Source organism: Euprymna scolopes, chromosome 1 (genome assembly GCF_053919585.1).
Source record: "Euprymna scolopes isolate OS-2025 chromosome 1, ASM5391958v1, whole genome shotgun sequence".
In the NCBI taxonomy this organism is placed as follows: Eukaryota; Metazoa; Mollusca; class Cephalopoda; order Sepiida; family Sepiolidae; genus Euprymna; species Euprymna scolopes.
In genome coordinates, this window is record NC_136482.1 from 97,088,955 (window position 1) to 97,108,393 (window position 19,439).

The 19,439-nt window shown below is 32.4% G+C and overlaps 1 protein-coding gene across 2 annotated transcripts in view; it reads right to left on the reverse strand.

Moving 5' to 3' along the window:
• Positions 1-544: 544 nt before the first annotated feature.
• LOC145255217 (transmembrane protein 120A-like) overlaps positions 545-19,439 on the reverse strand; it is a 133,286-nt gene continuing 114,391 nt past the window's right edge. For both annotated transcript variants that reach the window (XM_080113947.1, XM_080113939.1), the window contains 5 exons: positions 19,320-19,381; positions 18,830-18,922; positions 14,310-14,374; positions 6,160-6,228; positions 545-1,191 (listed from right to left, as the gene is read on the reverse strand). In XM_080113947.1, coding sequence (XP_079970073.1) covers positions 982-1,191; positions 6,160-6,228; positions 14,310-14,374; positions 18,830-18,922; positions 19,320-19,381 — 499 coding nt within the window. In that variant the 3' untranslated portion in view covers positions 545-981. The remainder of the gene's footprint in view (positions 1,192-6,159; positions 6,229-14,309; positions 14,375-18,829; positions 18,923-19,319; positions 19,382-19,439) is intronic.

The window sequence follows — 19,439 nt, forward strand, 5'->3', positions numbered from 1 at the left end:
CAATTTTTTAAAAGAAAATTTTAATTAAATTTGCATAATTTAAAAATGGACCCAAAATAATTATTACTATTCATGAAAATAGAAATGTTAATATTTTTAAAATAGAAAACAAAAAAATAAAAAAAATAGTTTGAAAACATTTTAATTTAAAAAAATAAAAACTTTATAAAAAATAAAATAAAATAATTTTTTTTTTATCAAGAATCAAAAGAAAATATTGAACAAACAAAAGACACAATCATAAATAAAGTAAATAAAAACAAAACAAAAAAACCCAAAGAAACAATTTTAGATATTACAATCCCTAAACTAATTGATGTCATGGTCTCTAATATAGTGAAAATAACAGTTGGGCATTTTATATTTTTTCCTCTTTATAAAACAATTTACATTGAAAATATCTTTGGTCATTATGAACTTTAGACAGCAAATTGTAAATGTCTTGTTTAAATTATTTTTACAGCATTATCTTAAAAAAGAAAAATACAATAATTAAATCACATTAATGAAAGAAACACTATTTTTCTCAAAATCATAAAGCTGGTTTCTGTGTATGATCGTTTTATTTAATTTAAAAACACAGACCTTATAATAAGGCTTCATATTTTTGTCATCATATACAGTTTATTGTCTGTTTTACATGCTGGCATGTGTCGGAGAATAGGACTATGAAAATTATAACATATTCATAGAATAATTTGTACTTCTCTATAAAAAAAAAAAATTGTTTTCTTTTTTACTATTTATGAATGTTTAAGATCTAAAGACAATGCTTTCAAAACTTTTTAAAAATAATTGCCTATTTAACAATATGATGCACATAAAATTAAAGAAAAAAAATTCTTTAAAATCTTTGATTTCAGCTGGTTTAATACTTCTGATTCTAAGTGTGGTCGCAGCATTAAGAGTGGGCATCGTCTTGTTTAGTTGGCAGCAGCAATAGCCAGTACAGACAAAGGTTACAATCTCCCATTTTGCTTTTTACCGGTTACTTTGGGGATCATTATCTGTCGGAGCATTTTCATTTGTAGCTGCTGGTTGTCGTATCGTGTTCCTCATGAAACCGTATTTGTTCCGGAAGCTTTCAAGGGTAATGAATCCATCTTTCTTGAGTTTGTCCCTGATGACCATCAGTGTTGTAAGAGTGTTGCCAGAAGCTAACATGAAGGTAATCACACTCAAAACTGACACCTGTGTACAAAAAAAAATTAAAATTAAACGCTAGTCAAATGTAATGGATGAAAATCAGAATTGAGTACAACTTAAGTTTTGAGGGTACTAATTTCACAAAATCATTTTCATTGTTTTTTCATTTTTATGCAAATAATCTAACATGCATTTATAGGGTGTTTTATCTTTTAGAGGCGACAAACTTTAAATTAAAATAATAGAAAAAGACTTTTCTTACACAAATATTCCAAACATTAACTTTTGGCATTTATAATTTAAATAGAATTTTGGGCATATGGCTTGCATATAAAGGGTGTAATCTAGAGGTCCAATTTTCTAACTTTACACATTAAATTAGGCTGTATTTTAGTAATAATGCACCAAATGTTGTCTTCCAAGTGGTCTATTGTGTCTGGTTTATCAGCATAGACATGGGACTTTATATATCCCCAGATAAAATAAACTAATGAGGTTAAATTGCATGAACAAGGTAGTCAGTTGACAGGTTCATTTCGTGAAATTATTTGTTCATCGAATGTTTCTCTCAGCAAATTGATCATATTGCATGCTGTGTGACATGTGGTTCAGTCTTGCTGAAGCTACATGAATTGCCAAACCAAGCTGAAGTAAAAATAACTGATAGATGCCAAATCTACAATTACATAAAAGAGAGTTGTCAATTTGAAGTTTGCTAACACATCTTGATATTTCGTTTGTAACACCATAAATTGAAACAATGAAGTTTCTAAATTTTTGAGATGAGAATTGGTTGTTCATATTTGGATTCATCAGACTACTGTTCTCATCTTGAGCGTGGTTTTGCATATTTCAGTTGATGTAACCTCCAACCTTCTTCGGATGCATCTTGTCAAACTCAGAAACGTTTCTGTTGAATTCGGACGAAATTTCAAATGGAACCTTTTATTTACTTCATGAGGGTAGCATGCTCTTGTTCCATCAGCCATGACCGGATAGAAGTCCTATGTAATTCACAATTGCATTTGTCGGTTGCTCACACTGAGATTTGAACTTTCAACCTTCAGAAGAAGGTTATTTTTACAATTGATGATTTTTCCAAGTATTGTATCTATTGCGTCACAAGTTCTTGCAGACAATTCTAGTGCACATTTAGGAGCCATAAACCTATTTTATTTCTAGTTGTAAATATCACTATTTATTACTAATTTATTATTACTATATTAGTGTATATATATATATATATATATATATATATATATATATATCATTGTTTTTACTTATTACTGTATATATTATCTATTGTTTATAATTAACGGTTCCCATATCGTATTAAATTATATACTACGTCTACTTAGTAATTAGTTGTCTCCCAGCATATGTGCTGCTGCTTTGAGTCATCTTACTGTCCACCATTCTTCTGTCTATGATTTTTATTTCGTTCCATAATGGTAGATGGTTTCCCTTTTCCCTCCAGATATGGTCAGCTTTTTCAATCTCTCCACATATTATGGCTTTTCAATGTTCTACTAACCATACTTTTAGTGGGTGACATGTCTCATCTTTGTATAAGTTTTCCACATTTACATGGGATCTTGTATACACAGTTCTTAATCATGATTTTTTTCTCACAAAGTGTTTCCGGAGAGATGAATTGCTCCTGAACACTGTCCTGATGTCATATGGATTACATTCATTAAAGTTTTTCAGACAAACCCTTCATGTATGGTATACAAGCTGTGGCGAGTTTTTTCTGAGTGATATCTTTTTGTGTCTAGTCCAGATTTTTTGGAGCTGATGTCATACTAGATAGTTGTTTCAGTGGAGGGTTTCTTTTAAATTGTTCATCTCCTATTGATATACATGGCTGTTACTACATATTGCTTTTGCTCGGTATTGTAGGCAACGGACGATTCCTTTTTTTACATTATATGGATGGTGGGAGTTGAAGTCTAGGTACTGTCAAGTGAAAGTTGGCTTTCGGTATACAAATGACAAACCCCTGGCCAGTACGGATAATCAGCACATAATTTGTTAGGTTCTTTTTTCATCATGAACTGTATAGTTGGACGGATAGAGTTTACATGGTCTAGTAATGTTTGAACATCTCCCTGATGGGGCTCGAACATGAATATGTCATCCACATATTGTCACCACATTGTTGGCTTTAGTGGTGTTGATCCTAACGCCATTTTCTTAAAGTTTTCCATGCATGCGTTGACCAATACTGGGAAAATAGGGATCCCATTGCCATCCCTTCTTCCTGTGGAAATATATCAGATCTCATCACAAAGTATGTAGTTTCTACACAGAAGGTCAACATCTCCATTATATCGTCAATTGGAATGTAAGTGCATTCCTTCAGTGAGGCATGAGAAGTTAGCTTGTACCGCACTACTGTCAGAATCTCATCAGTGGATATTTTCGTGAACAGACTCACTACATTTAGAGTCACCATCTGGTTGGAATGAATGGGAGCATTGCTTATAATTGCCATGAAATGAGCTGAATTCTTGATGTATGATGGAGATTTGTCAATGATTGGGATGATTATATCTACCACAAATTGGCTCAATGGATGGCATGCTGAACCTGGGGCGCTGACAATGGACCTTAATGGAATAACATCCTTATGAATCTTAGGAAGGCCATATAAGTGTGGTAGCTTGCGGTAATGCTGTCTGTATTTTGCAGGTAGTAATAGGTCTTTGTTCTTACTGAGGATTGGTGACCACTTCCTTTACATTTTAAAGGTCAGATTCTTCACTTTACAGTAACCACCAGATTCTATTAAATCTGCCAATTTTTTGGAATATTCTGCGTTATCCATTAACACTGTGGCATTAACTTTGTCTGCTGGTAGTATTATGATATCACTGTCACTACACACAAACTTGATAGTCAATACTTTTTCCTTTGAGAGGTTTGGTTTTGGAGGCTTTGAATTCTCGAGTGCTTGTCTCACTTTCCACCTTAGTTCATCTTGTACTTTGGGTTTATTTAAGGCTGCCTCCTCTATTAGAGCCATCATATCTAAGTATGGAATCTATTTGATGGTTGTAGCGAAGTTGAGACCTTTGTTTAGCACTGATTCCTTATGGGTAGTTAGGTGATGTTTACTTTTGTTGATAATGGTTCTTATTAGTGAATGGTAGACTTAGAGTCTCGTGAAGTAAATAGAGGGTTCTGTTCGAAATTCCATCCAAATTCCAGAGTTCGACAAGATACACCTGAAGAAGGTCGAAGATTACGGTGACCAAAACATGAAAATCACACACAAGATGAGAACAGTAGTCTGAAAAATTCAAATATGAATAATTAAAATAAATTCTGAAATTTGTTTCTGAGCAGTGAATTGGACTAAACTACTTTTGTGAGAGTTTAATCGTAGCCATGCAATCTGCAGTTGGATTAGTAAAAATTAAGATAAATCCTTACAGAATTGTTTCAAATGCACTCCCTGGCAATCACGTGTGACACTATATTCAGCATTAACAGGATTTACAAAGATGATTACTGTCGATATTTACTATTAATTTACATTGTCAAATTATTGTTTTTAATTATATCAAAATTATTAATGATAAAGTGAATATTTTTAATGTATACAAGGAAAAAGATTTTCTTTTTTAATTCTTAATCAATTAGGCATCTCCGGTTGTTGTGATAATCATCTTTCATTTTTCTTAGCTTCTTACATCAAGTGATTTCAAACCTTGTTTGGAGCGATTTCCATTAAAAAATAAAAAATTTCAGACGTCTATTAAAGCATCCTATTATAAATGTATTTTTGTTACTTAATTTTCTTTATCTGCTTTGATTATCAAAGTTTTCAACCAATAAAACAAAGAAACTAGAAATTTTTTTTTTTAAATCTTACAATAACCATTGCATAAATTGACCAAAAAAAGATGCCACAACAAATACATTGGGATCTTTCAGTACTATCGACACGATTACAATGTTAATATGGCATGGCGGATTCAAGTTATGCTATAAACATTGTGTAACTTGCATGACTAGGAAAGAGAGGTATGAATCTCTTCTTGCACCCCAACGATAGATAGTAGGATAAATTCAACTCTAGCCATAACTAATTAAAATGAAAACTATGAAATAACACCTGCAACTAATGTCAATGTGACATCTGGTACACAAATTGATGTATACAGTCATCAATTGATTGTAGAAAACAAATCAGGTTCATCACAATCCACTTGAAAATTCGAGAAATTTTGATGATCCATACATATAGATGTTCTTACCAAAGAGAATAGCAATCGTCCAAAAACTAAAAGATATCATGCTTCTGAATTTCTGAGATGAGAATTCATAATTTGTATTATTTGGTCTACTTGTACACTGTGGTATAATGGATAAAGTACTAGGTAAATTCAGTTATAAGTTACTCTTCTAAAGGTTGAAGTTTCAATCCTCAATGCGGGTGATATAAAGAATAAAATTATGAATTACTCAAGTGTTCTATTCATTTATGGCTGACGGAATGAGAGCATGGATTAAATAAAAGGGTTCCATTCGAAATTCTGTCCAGATTACAGAGTTTCAGGGAAAGATTCTGGAGTTTGACAAGATACACCTGAAGAAGATTGGCGGTTACATTGGCCAAAATGTGAAAATAACACTAAAAATGAGAACAGTATTCTGAATAATCCAAATCACTAAAAGATGTTAATGCCCAATGGTTCAACCATAAACAGCATGCCACCTCTTACATAATTGAATATTGCATTTGGATATACTTGACACTAGACAACATGATAGACTGAGGAAGAAGTGGTTTACATCAGTAACTTTAAGAATTGGTTGTATTCATGTTTGGTTTATAGGCATAAACCGACGCTTGTCTCTTGGCATATAAACTTTAATTCTGTCCAGAAGTTAGTTTCAAATCGACATTTTAAAGGTTTCGACCTGGCTGATGTCAAGTTTTTAGATTGGACTACAAGGATAGCAGACATAATAGAAAAACTGGTAAAAGAATTAGAGAATTACCTGCCATTCGGTACAGCGTTCATCATATGTAAGAGTCCATAAGACATAAGCATTATACATTTGGAATAACTGAAAATACAATGAAAAATTAAATTAATATCAGTAAATAACATTCAAGATAGCAATCATAAATGGAAGTGACTTGAATGGTATGCCTGAAGTGATTTATATGAAACCTCATAACTAATATTTACTTTTGCTATCATAAAAAAAATGTAAAAAAAAAAAAAAAAAAATCATAAAAAAAAAAAGACATTGCATTGATGGAAGGGTCCCTAATGGTATGGGGTGTCTTTTCTTACAGAAGGACAATGGAGCTCCAGGTAGTACAGAGTCATCAGACAGCAGCTGGTTATGTTAGCATGTAACAAAAAGAATCATTGATGACTGAGGGCCATTATTTGTACGGGGATGGATGGTTATTCTAACAGGATATTGCTGCAATCCATGCCGCACGATGGATCTTGACCTTTCTGCAAGAAAATGGGGGTCCATCTGTTGGGGCATCCTGCATGCTCACAAGACTTGAACCCAATTGAAAATGTTTGGAGATGGATGGCAAGAGATGTTTATCAAAATGGCAAACAATAAAAATGAACTTCATGAAGCCATCTTCAGAAGCTGGAGCAACATCCCCTGCACCTTATTTCTAGCATGCCCCAAAGAATTTTTGAACTCCTCAAATTCAGTGGAGGTAGAACTCGTTAAATTTAGTTGTTGAATGTTTTCATACACTTCTCGTACAATTTTGTAAAATTTATACCCCTGGTCTTATAATTTTGCTTATCTCATTTTATAAAAATGTAAATTCTGAATTAAATGTTTGGAATGTAGCTTTTGTTTCCCATAACCTTTTAGATTGTAGTATTGATAACCTTAAGTGGAAGGAGTTTAAAATCTTTTCTTAAAAAAAAAAAAAATAAAAAAAAAAAAAAAAAGGTTTCTTAAATTTTTGATCAGGAGTGTGCATATATATATATATATATGGGGGCACTAAAAAAAAAAAGAAAGAAATTTAGTTCTCCCACCCCCAAACAGCCTCAATATTTTATCCCTCACTGCACAATTATTTCGCTTCTAATATAACTATCGCTAGACATTGTATCCCTATTATGTTACCTAACATCTTATATATACATACTCCTATAAATTTAGTTTGTTTTTTTCGTGTATTGATATTCATATTAAAAACCCTTTTTTCTATATATTTAACAAGAAAATACAACTTTGTTACATATGGGATGTGGAATTGCATTCATCTGCAAAAGATCAAGCTAATTTGCATATTCTTTTAAACATTCATTTTAATTAATCCCCTATTAGTTTTTTTTTTTCCTTTTTCTTATGGAATAATCATCTTTAGTTAACTATTACATGTAATTATATTCATGCAGATATTCTACATGATTTATACTTGCGTAATATTTGCATAAAAAGGTTATAGTAAGCACAAATCTCTTTCTACATATATACAGGGTGACCCCCCAAAAACGGGCCCCAAGTCTAATTAGGCCTCGTTTCTTAGTGTTTTGTCCGAATGAAATGAAACTTTGGTCATAACTAGTTTATTATATTCAAAACATCGCATCAAAATACTAGGGTCTTTGGCCTTTTTTTTTCTCCATTCTACAGCATATGTTCTAGATAGCCTCCATTTAGCTTTTGTTTTTTTTGGGTCACCATGTATTTATGTATGTGTATATACACATTTGTTTAAAAAATTTTGCCTATTAAACTCCTGTCAGTTTTTGGTCTACAGACATGAAACTTAATATATAGGGCATTCAAACACATGTGAAACTTTATATTTAGGTTTTAGCTGGGGAAAATTGGTGCGAAAGTGAAAATTTTAAAAAATGGAATTTGCCAGGCGAAGGTCGAACGATGGCATTACGAAAATGCATGCGTAATGTAATAGCTATTGGTTCATATTTTAATTTTACGTCAAAGTTTAACGTCAAAGGAAAAAGTAAATCATAAGCTAAACTTTTTGATTTTGATTCTCGGTGGTGGGTCACAAGCCATTTTTTAAAAACTTTGAATCATTACTATATATTGGGTCCAATATAATATAATAAATACAAAATCTGCGTTAATCAAAATATTATATTAAAGCGTATTTTACAGCCGGGCAATAACGGGCAGTCTGCTAATATTTGAATAAAGAATAGTTGTTTAGATATGAAAATAAAGTGAAATTTCTGGCTAGATAAAGTAGAATATTACGACTCATCTGTATTCTTAGAAAAACTTTTTTTTTTTTTGGAGAAACCACTAATCTACAAAAGACAAAAATAAAGAATAGTTGTTTAAATATGGAAATGAACTGAAAATTACTTGGTTAATTTCAATTCTTAAAAATCTGATTAAGAATATGCCTAAATATTAAAATTGTAGGTTATTTAAGAACAAGTCAGTTGTAAAACTAAATATCTCCATCTGACAACATAAGGTTAGGTTAGGTTATGTTGGGTTTTACGGCATATCAACCCTTTTTTTTTTGATTATTTAATGCCGAGGTCCGTCATATTTTTTTGTTTTTTGTTAGATATTTGAACTTAGTCAGCTTTTTGGGGTCATTAGGTGGTGTTTTTTGGGGGGTGGGGTGGGTGGGAGTGAAGTTGGATCGGATAAAATTATATTCTTTTTAGGAATGTTAGTATTTTATTAGGTTAAGTTAGGTTTTACAGCATATCAACTTTTTTTTTTTGGTTATGCCAAGGTCCGTCATATATATATTTTTTTTTTGTTAGATATTTTAACTTATTCAGTCAGCCTTTTGGGGTTATTAGGTGGAGTTGTTTTTTTTTGGGGGGGGGGGGGCGGGGTGAAGTTGGATCGGGTAAAATTATGTTCTTTTGTATAAATTGGTTTATTTTAGGAATGTTAGTATTTTATTAGGATTGACTTTTTTAAATAGTTCTTTCAAATTGTTAACTTTGTAATAGTTCTACTGGATATTCTCAAGGTCGCCACAATCCAAAAGAAAGTGTTTTACAGTAAAGGGTTCTTGGCATGCCACACATTCTGAAGGGTCTTTTTTTAGCAGAAAGGAGTGGGTTATATGTGCATGTCCTATGCAAATGCGGGACAAAACTATTTCCTCTCTACGCGATTTTCTGAAATTTGGTAAACATTTCTCTATTGTGGGTTTGATTTTTAAAAGTTTGTTGTTTTGACAATTATTCCATTTTTCTTGCCATTTCTTCATAATGAATCTATGTATTAGTTGTTTGTAGTCCGAGTGTGGAATTTTTAAATCGCTTACATCAAGATTTAGTGAATTTTTTGCAGCTCTGTCAGCTTTTTCATTGCCTTGGATTCCAAAATGACTGAGTATCCTGCAGAATTTGATATTTTTATTTTGTGAAAGAATATGTATTTTTTTGTAATAGATTGAGGAGTAGCAGATTATTTAAATTTTGGTTCTTTAGAGATTCGAGTACTGATAGGGAGTCTGAAAAAATTATAAATTTGTTGTAGGTGAGGTCAGTAATGAGGTCTAGTGCCAGGTCTATAGTTGTGGCTTCAGCACTAAAAATTGAAGCATAGTCTGGTAGTCGCTTCTGCAAGGTAGTGCTATTGGATATTATTCCGCATCCAGTTCTGTTGCCGTCCTTAGAACCATCTGTATAGATATGCTGATGATTTGGGTATTTTTCCTGAATGTTAAATAGTTTTTCTTGATAGTTCAGTAGATGAGTTTGATTTTTTGGGAGCTTGTTTAGTTCAAAGATAATTTCAGGTTGTTTTAGTAGCCAGGGTGGGAGGTTTAGTTGGTTGACCTCATGGATGTTCCTGATTGTGATACCTGCATCTTCCACTAATGGTTTCATATGAAGACCAAAAGGTTTTATAGCTTTTACCTTTTGGTCAAATAGGTTTTGGTAGTTGGGATTGAAGGCTGGATTTGATGGTTGTGATTTTTTTCCTATCGTAGAGATTGTAATCTAGTGCGTTTGCAATACAATCATAGGCAGGATTGTCTGGGCAAGAGAAAATTTTTGTTAAGTACTGTAAAGCTAATTTGTTGCGCCGAATTGATAATGGTGGTTCGTTGGCTTCTGTATAGAGACTATCAGTGGGAGAAGTTCGGAATGCTCCCAGTACAAGCCTGAGATCCTGATGTTGAACAGTGTCTAGTATCTTTATATATGATTTTCTGGTGGTGCCATAAATGAAGCTGCCATAATCTAGTTTGGAGCGTACTAGTGATCTATATAGTTTCAGTAGGGTTTGTCTGTCCGCTCCCCAGTCTGTGTGGGCAATGACTCGCATTAGCTGGAGAGTTTTGTTGCATTTATTCTTTAAGCGTTTAATATGAGGGATGAATGTGAGTCTTTTGTCTAATATTAGCCCTACGAATTTATGTTCGTCGACAACAGGAATCTGGGTATCATCTACAGGGTGGTCAAAAAGTCAGGTAACATTTTAAAGAAAAACGATATTAGCAATACACGTATATTTAAGTACCATAAACATGAAAAATGTTTATTTTGTTAATTAATATTTAAACAAATAATATTAAACGAATAGAGATTATAACGTATCATATTGTTTTTTCTACCTTTAACATGTTACCTGACTTTTTGACCACCCTGTAGTTAAGAGAGGATCTGGGTGCAGTTTTCCAAGCTGACAAAAGTGCACGCATTTAGTCTTATCAGTGGAAAATTTAAATCCGTTTTCGGTTGTCCATTTTTTTAATTTGTCCATGCATAGTTGGAGTTGACGCTCAATTATATGGATATGCTTTGAGCTATATGCAATTAAAAAATCATCTACATATAGTGAGCAATCTACACCTTAGTTTATGCATTTAACGATATTGTTAATCTTTAGATTAAACAATGTTACAGACAAAATACTTCCCTGTGGTACTCTCGTTTCCTGTTCCTTAATATCAGAGAGGCATGTTCCTACACGGACATTAAATGATCTATTGTTGATAAAATTGTTGATGAAGATGGGTAGTCTTCCTTTCAGTCCAGTTTCTTTGAGATCTTTTATGATACCATACCGCCATGTGGTATCGTAAGCTTTTTCCAGATCAAAGAATATAGCAGTCATACGCTTTTTTTGTATAAATGCATTTCTGATAGAGGTTTCCAGACGTATTAAGTGGTCTGTAGTGCTCCGTTATTTTCAGAAACCACATTGAAGGTTGGTTAATAATTTATTTCAAGAAACCACATTTGTCTGGTGTTTATCATTCTCTCTATCGTCTTGCACACAGCTTGTTAAAGCTATGGGGCGATAATTAGAGGGGTCAGATGCATCCTTCCCTGGTTTTGGTATGGGAACGACAGTGGCTTGTTTCCATATAGCTGGAAGGCTGCCATTGATCCAGATGTCATTAAGAATCGAAAGTACTTTAATGGTGGATCTGGTAATTGTTTCAGGAAGTCCTATGTTATCTCATCTGGTCCTTCAGCCATGTTATCGGCTTTTTAAATGAATCCTTTAGTTTTTGAATGGTAAAAAGTTTATTATAAACTTCTTCATTATTACTTTTAAAGTGTAGGTTGTTTTTTTCTGATTCATGTTTAATAGTCTGGAATTTTTTATTGTAATTTTTGGATGATGAATTATTTGCAATAGTGTCTGCAAGCATGTTGGCTATGTCCTTTTTTTCGGTTATTTTTTTATTGTTTATACAGAGATGGTTGAGACGGGAACTGGTGTTTTTTCCTGAGATTTTCCATCTTTGGTGTTATTGTTGATTTTGGACACACAGTTTTTCCATGATTCACATTTGGCTTCTTTTATTGTTCGCCGTGCTTTAGCTCTGCATATTTTGAAGTTGTTTAAATTTTGAGTAGTTGGTCGGTTGTTGAATTATCTTAATGCAGCATGTCGTAGCCTGATAGCCTTTTTGCAATCATCATTAAACCAGGGTCGATTATACTTGGTTGATACCTTTGTTTTTGATATGCATTCCTCAGCTATTGAGATGATGGTATCTGTAAAGTGAGTGATTGGGTCTTTCACATGTTTTCCAGGTAAGAGTTTGTGTTCGCATAATGATTTGAATTTATTCCAGTTACCTTTTTTAAGGTTCCAACAAGGAATTTTTGAGTTTGTTTCAGGATCAAAGTGTTCTAATATTATTGGGAAATGGTCGCTCCCACAAATATCCTCGTGCATTGTCCAGTTGTAATCCACAAAGATACTAGGATCACTTATAGAGAGGTCAATTGCTGAGAAGGAGTTTGTAGCAGAGTGAATAAAGGTTGTTTTTTTGTTATGCATAGGTTGTTGTTGTTGATAATATTTTCTATAATGATTCCTTTTCTGTCTGTGTCTGAACATCCCAACTAACATTATGACTGTTAAAGTCACCTAATAATATGAATGGCAAGGAAGTTGGTTGATAAGGTTTTCTATCTCTCTTTCATCTATAGGGTAATTTGGGGGTAGATAGATGGAGCAGATTGTGACTGTTCTATGTAGGGTGGTTGTAGTGGCAATTGCCTGTAAATTAGTTTGTAGATTTGTTTGGCTTTGTGCTGTGTTTTTGTTGATGAGAATGGATGTTCCTCTAGAAACTATTTGGATTATTTGTTATGTGGTTATATTCAGTGAAGTTACGGAGATTGAGATGTTGGTGTTTATTCGTTTCTTTTTATTGTAATTCTTTTAGTATCTATAATTTTTTGTTTTTTTAGGTTTGTTTTTATTTCTTCTAGAGAGCAGATGTTTAATTCTAGACATCTGATGACTCCCTTTGAGGTGTTGAGGGTTTTGTAAGGGTAGGCTTTGATGTTTATATCATGGAACTTTGTCCATGTTAAAATTTCTTCGGTACTACTTTTAGTCGATACTTGTAAGAGTAAAGTTCCATTTTTTAATTTTTTTAATTTGTTTTGTGTTCAGATTTTTGTTGATAATTTTTTCGATTATGAATGGGGACATTTTAGTTATTTGTGTGTTATCTTGCGATTTCAAGTTTATATACTCTGGAAAGTTTGTGTTTTCATCTTCATCACTTTCTGGATAGGGTCTTTTAATTTTTTTGGAAGCCATAGGATATTTTTTGTTTTTTTTCATCATCCTTGCTCCCCACACTCCTCGGAGCCCTAAATTGGGAGATGGTTGGGGGGAGGGGGAACCCATTCACCCAAGCATCTCAAGGATACAATGATGATATACTCAAACAGTGAGTATAGCTACTTATGACAATTTTTTTCCATTTCCTCGGACCCAGCAAGGTATAGAAAGGGTTAGTTGTCAATAACATCAGTTTTCACCATTTGATTGGCCCTTGTCATCGCCTTCTAATGATAGTGTGTGTGTGTGTGTGTGTTTTTTTTATTTTTTATAAGTGTAATGTGTTTGTATTACTCTTTTTGTGAGGGTTTTACTATTATTAGGGACTGTCATGACTAGCCGGTTGATCGGGTCGAGCCTGCTTGACCGCCCGTCTAGCTGAATGTGGAGTGTTGCTAACTCACAGCCACTTGATTCCGAGGTCATGAGGTGCTCAGCCACCAGGATCCCATTCTAAGGCATTATGGGTCGCCACCTACGGCCAACCGGTGGCCCCATTGAGGGACTTTTACTCTCTGCAGGGGGGGGGGCAGTCGGTGTATTCTGATACTCCACCGACAGGGTCTGGGAGGTGGAGGGGAAATAAAATAAAAAGGGGAGGGAGAGGGACTGTTTTTGGTTTTGCAGAACAAAATTAAGTTTTACAAAAAAGATCAGAAAACAAAAAACATCAATATAGGTGCGTTTCGTCTCAGGAAGCCAAAGGACAGCCTGATCTGGTAGCACCAGGACAACATAAGGATGGGCCAAAATCTTATCTGGCTTTATTTTGTATGAAGTATTATTAAAGTTATACCATGGATAACTTGATAAATTATTTATCTAATATTCTGGTGCTTTCCAGTTGTCCAGCTCACAAACTCATCCATAGTACAGATGCAGTATTTTATTTTACTTTGCTACTACAAAATCGTTCAAATCGTTCTGAAACAAAATATATAAGAAAAAAAAAAATCCATTTTGTCTACCACTCTATATACACACATACATAAGTGCTGGAGACAGATCTATTAATACGTTCTATTTTTATAGATTTAGAAAGCCATTTAGATTTCAATATAAGCTATATAAACAGAGGCATTACAAGATCTGATACTTACATAACCAAAAAACAGGAGTGGTAAGAGAGAAGCTAGTCCTTTCCACATCCAGGACATGAAACCCTCTAAAAAAAAAAAAAAAGTTAGATATATAAATGTTAAGCATGGTACAAACTTAAAATTGGATACAGACTATTAAAAGAACCTCATTCTACCAAGCTCAATAACGAATATGAGAAAGGTAGTTTTTTTTTTGTTTATGTTTAAATCGTGATTCTGCTGTTTATTACTTGTTGAAATACTCGTCTACACAGGCTTATGCCATAATCATGCTAAACATTTTGAAATATTGTATTAGTTCCAAACAGTTGGTATTGGCTTTGAAAGCTGATAAATCTATTAGACAGAGGCAATAACGCAAATGTACAATTATCTATATATATCTATAAAAGTGAGAATGTGTGTGTGTGTGAGAGAGAGGACACTTTTCAACCTATATACTCAACAGATTTTTGATCTACAGACTTGAACTCTATAGCATATTCAGACAACTTTTTAATTGGTTTTCATCCGGAAAACAGGCTACTAAGGGGTCAGAATTGGTATGGGGGGGGGGGGTCGTCAGACTTTTATTTGTTTGCTAAATGTTCCAGAAATGTGCATGCGTGAATGGTCACATGACAGATTCATTATGTTAAAAATAAGTGCTTTTGAAAACACTGTTTAAACATCGTATCAAGCCAGCCTAATGGTTATCGTACTTGACTCACTGTCTTTAGTTTTGGTTTTGATCTCAGCCAGAATATTTTTTCTTTTTTACTTACAAAAAGTAAATTATTTAGGAAAAACAAACCTCGCATGCACCTGTCTAAGTTTCTCTATGAATCAAAATATTATATTTATGTACTAGCAGGGGTACCCGGCGTTTGTTTCCGGGACGGGGGGGGGGGAGTTTTAAAAAAATGTTATGGTAGGTAAGTAGGAAGGATCAAACCCGGAGTCATCAGTAAAAGTAGGAAAATAAAGTGTGAAAAAAAAAAAAAAAAAAAAAAACACTACGGTAGGTCGGCGCAAACGTGAAAATATCATGTGAATTGTCCAGCACGCTAACCACTACGCCACAGAGCACTGCAGCTTAGTTTAGTGATTTTAAATAACTTCACATGAAAGAACTACGAAGCCAAACCGGTGTTCTCTTCTCAACTGTTCCTTGTGAACGATCCCCAAACGGTGTTAAGTGGTGGCAGGGGGAGAAAATATTTTACCACTTCCATTGATCTTAACCGATTTTGGCCGTGACTTCTCAGCAGAAAAAGTATAGAAATCTAAGATTATCGAGGAATTTGAGAAATAATAAGCCTATAACACACCTCAGATATTGTTCTGCCGTTTGTGCATATTATATTTGCATGAAATATCTTGATTTTTAATCCTATTAAGGTCAAAATCAGACTGGAAAAAATGAGTTCATTTTATTTATATAGAGATAATGTATGACCAGGCAACGCTAAGTGGCCTGCTAGTCTATATATAAAGTTAGATATGTGTATGGATTTCTCTGTACAGAATTCATTCCTAAACTAATTAACCAATTATTATATATTTTGATACATAGTTGTGATCATAAGAGTAGATAACATGAGCTACACTTAGTTTATTTTAATTTTATGCAAAAGGGCAAGAAAGAGGATGGAAATCATTCATAAAATTCAGATATTCCCGATTTTTGTGAAATTTTAACAATAGATATTAGACAACAATTAATATTACCAAAATTTCAGTTTCTTTAAATATTAATGGCACAACATCCCATTTGAAAATTCAAATATTTCACAGTTGCATTAAATTTGAACCATAAAAAAAATTCCCTAAATTTCAAGTTCTTAATGTCCCTTAAATAAATCCTTAAATTTTAAACATTTACTAGAATCTAAATCCATTACATGATTTTGATTACAATCAGAATAAGTATTATAAACTTAAGGCTTACTAGTATTATATGATGATCTTAATCTTTGTAAGGAATAGAAAAGTGGCGCAAAACTGTTCTGCTTGAGGAAAGAATTTTGTTTTTTATAACTAAGATACATTAAAACCACTGATGTAAAACCAAGATATATTTATTATATATAAAAGATACCCATTTGAGCAATATATATATATACATAAAATAAATAAAGGAATATTATCAAACAAAACCATAATATTTTCTTTAATATGAAATCCACAATGCATACTAATAAAATACTTGCAGGAAAAGATTTCATCTCATTTGCAGAAGTTATATAAAAATTTGTATAGAAAGAAAAAAAAAATGTTCAAAAAGTAACAAAGTCGATGATTGGGTATTTACTTTTTCACTGTAGGAAAAAAAAAAACGAAAGAGGAGGAAAATCAAACCAGCACCCATGAAGGAACCTTCTGACATACTAAAAATTGCCTGGAAGTAATCAGAGTTATTTGTATCTAGATAATGTGGACAGGACACGCTGTCTTGTAAAATTTCAGTGTTACTATTTAAAGTAATTATAGTTATCAGCTAATTAGAACTGATGTGGACAAAGTATATCTGAATAACGAACCTACTAAGGTTGTTAAGAAGTTTTAAAACTTTGGTGATATCGGAGCACATGTTGGAGCAGGTGCTAGTGTGATTGCAAAAGTTAAGAGTGAATGAACTTCATGAAACTTCTAGCAGAACGTTACTGTCAATCAAAGGAAGAGTTTGTCAAGAATGTGTATGCAGTATGATGATGTATATAAGTGAAACCTGGCTAGTGAGGGTTAAGGACATATGTTGCATGGAGAAAAATGATGTGAGAATGATATGATGGATGTGTAATGTGAGTCTTAAGGACAGGCTTAGTTATGATCATAGAGGAAGATGAAATCTGGACAGTATAGGGAGATATGTGTGGAAAAACAGATTCTGATGGTATTGAAAGAATGGAGCTTTTTTTTGTTGTTTTTTTTTTTTTAGTAGATGTAAACCAGTTAAGATGTTAGGTCTAGTTTATAGGAGGAGGCCAAGGGAGACATGGGAATGGATGAAAATGAACTTGAAAGAGGGATAAATCAAGACCTGGCAAGGGATGATTGGTTAGTTTAGAAATCAATTTCTTAAAGCCATTCAATGCATGCCTGCATGTAAAATTAACATTAAACCAAATATGATGAGGATATATTTTATATTCAATAAAAAGACAAAAAAAAAAATGATTTCAATAGAATATTAAGTAATACTCAATAGCAATAACAAATCCAAAGTTTGTTTTCTTAAACTATGAAATAACCAAAGTTTTGTTACAAAATTTGGTTCAAGTAGTAAAAGCAAAAATCTATCAACTTAGTGGAATTTTTGTTTGTGAAAAATCACAAGTTGTTTACATAACATTGTGAATGAATCATAGAAACAAACAAATATGGCCGACACATGATAATAGGTGTACAATAAGTTGTAGCATAACATTTCTTTCCACAGTAGTCAGTAATGTGTGTGTGTTACAGTTTCAGTAGGTGTTGATCGCAAACATTCAATGCATTTGTTTGGGTTTTAATTTTTTTTTTTTTTTTTTTTTTAGTTTTATTTAATTTGGAATGGAGAAGCAAGAATCCTTCAAAAACATGGATGTCTTATCTCTTAACTCAAACTAAACCGAACTAATCTGACTATCATGCACTTTTCTATATAACTACAAAAGATCAAAATCCATTATTTTCTAAGCGATGTCATTCCTGTCATATTACAAAAAGAGTTAATTAAATAAATAAAACAAAAAAAGGTTTTTAAAACTGTTGAAAATTAACAACAACAGTTTTTTAAAATAAACTTATTTAAATATCGTGGATGCAGATATTTGTTGTATTATGCAATAATTTCTGGCATAATTCATTAATTTCTACCTCATATACATGTTTGAGTACCAATTATTAATTAAATAATTAATTAAAGAATATTAAATAAAGAATATTAAAACCGAATGTTACAGACATTTGTGAAATTAAAACAAATTTTGTTACTATGTTTGGGAATTTTTGAGATGAGAATTGATAAGTTGCATTATTTAAACAACTGTTCTCACATTTTGACCAATGTAGTTTCTAACCATCATGCAAGTCTTGTCGAATTTGGGAATCTATACGGAAGTTTGAAATTCCATACAGTAAATTCCTAAAAGTTGGAGACTACATCAACCAAAATTTTTTCGAACATCCAAGATGAGAACAGTAATTTGATCATTCAAATAAAAATGTTACTACAAAGAGCATCCCAAAAGTAAGGCCTCCTATTTTTTTTTTATTCCACCCAAATTGATCAGAGGGGATTGTATTAATGATATCGCTCCAACCCTCATAGCTGTTCAACTTTTGGAGTTAAAATAGGTTTTACTTTTGGAACTATGCTCTATTTTTTTTTTTTTTACAGTAATGTTAACATTCTCCAAATATTGTAATATAAAAAAAGAACAATTTGCCCTAATGAATAAGATTCCAGAATTTAAACCAATGTAAAGTAAAAACCATCTTAATAAGCAACAGTTTAAAAATAAGTTTAGGATTTAGATTTGCAAGTAACTTACCAACAGTAATATCCATGCCATGTCTTTTACCTAAAGTACGTAAGCGATACAGGCAACCATTTTGATAGTAACATTGTACTATATACACAAAACCTGAAAATAAAAGACAATATTTATTGTACATTGACAAAACAATCAATTATAAAAGTCACTAAAGAAATCTCATTTTATTTTGATTATCACAGATTTAAAGAAAATGCAATGTTTTCCTTGAATTCTTTTTATTGTCTTAAAGAAATTTAATTCTTACAGTAATGAGAAAATTTGAATTTCAGATAGATTCTTTACATTGAAATTCTTCTCTAGCTCGAGAAGTAAATGTGTTTTCCTTGAATTTTATTTTTTGAAATAAAAAAGTCTTTGAGTAATTGGAAAATCTGAATTTGAAAAAAAAAAAAAAATTCTTTTATGGTCTTTAAATGCTAAGGGATGTAACTGTCCTTTAAATATGAAAAATATCCAGTAAAATTGTTTAAATATATATACTTACTCAGATATAAGATGAAAAGAACATATTGAGTTCGGAAAGTTTGATATGACCAACCATCCGGCCTATAAAATAAAATAAATAGTTATTTACAACTTTTACAGATGACTAGATATTATGACA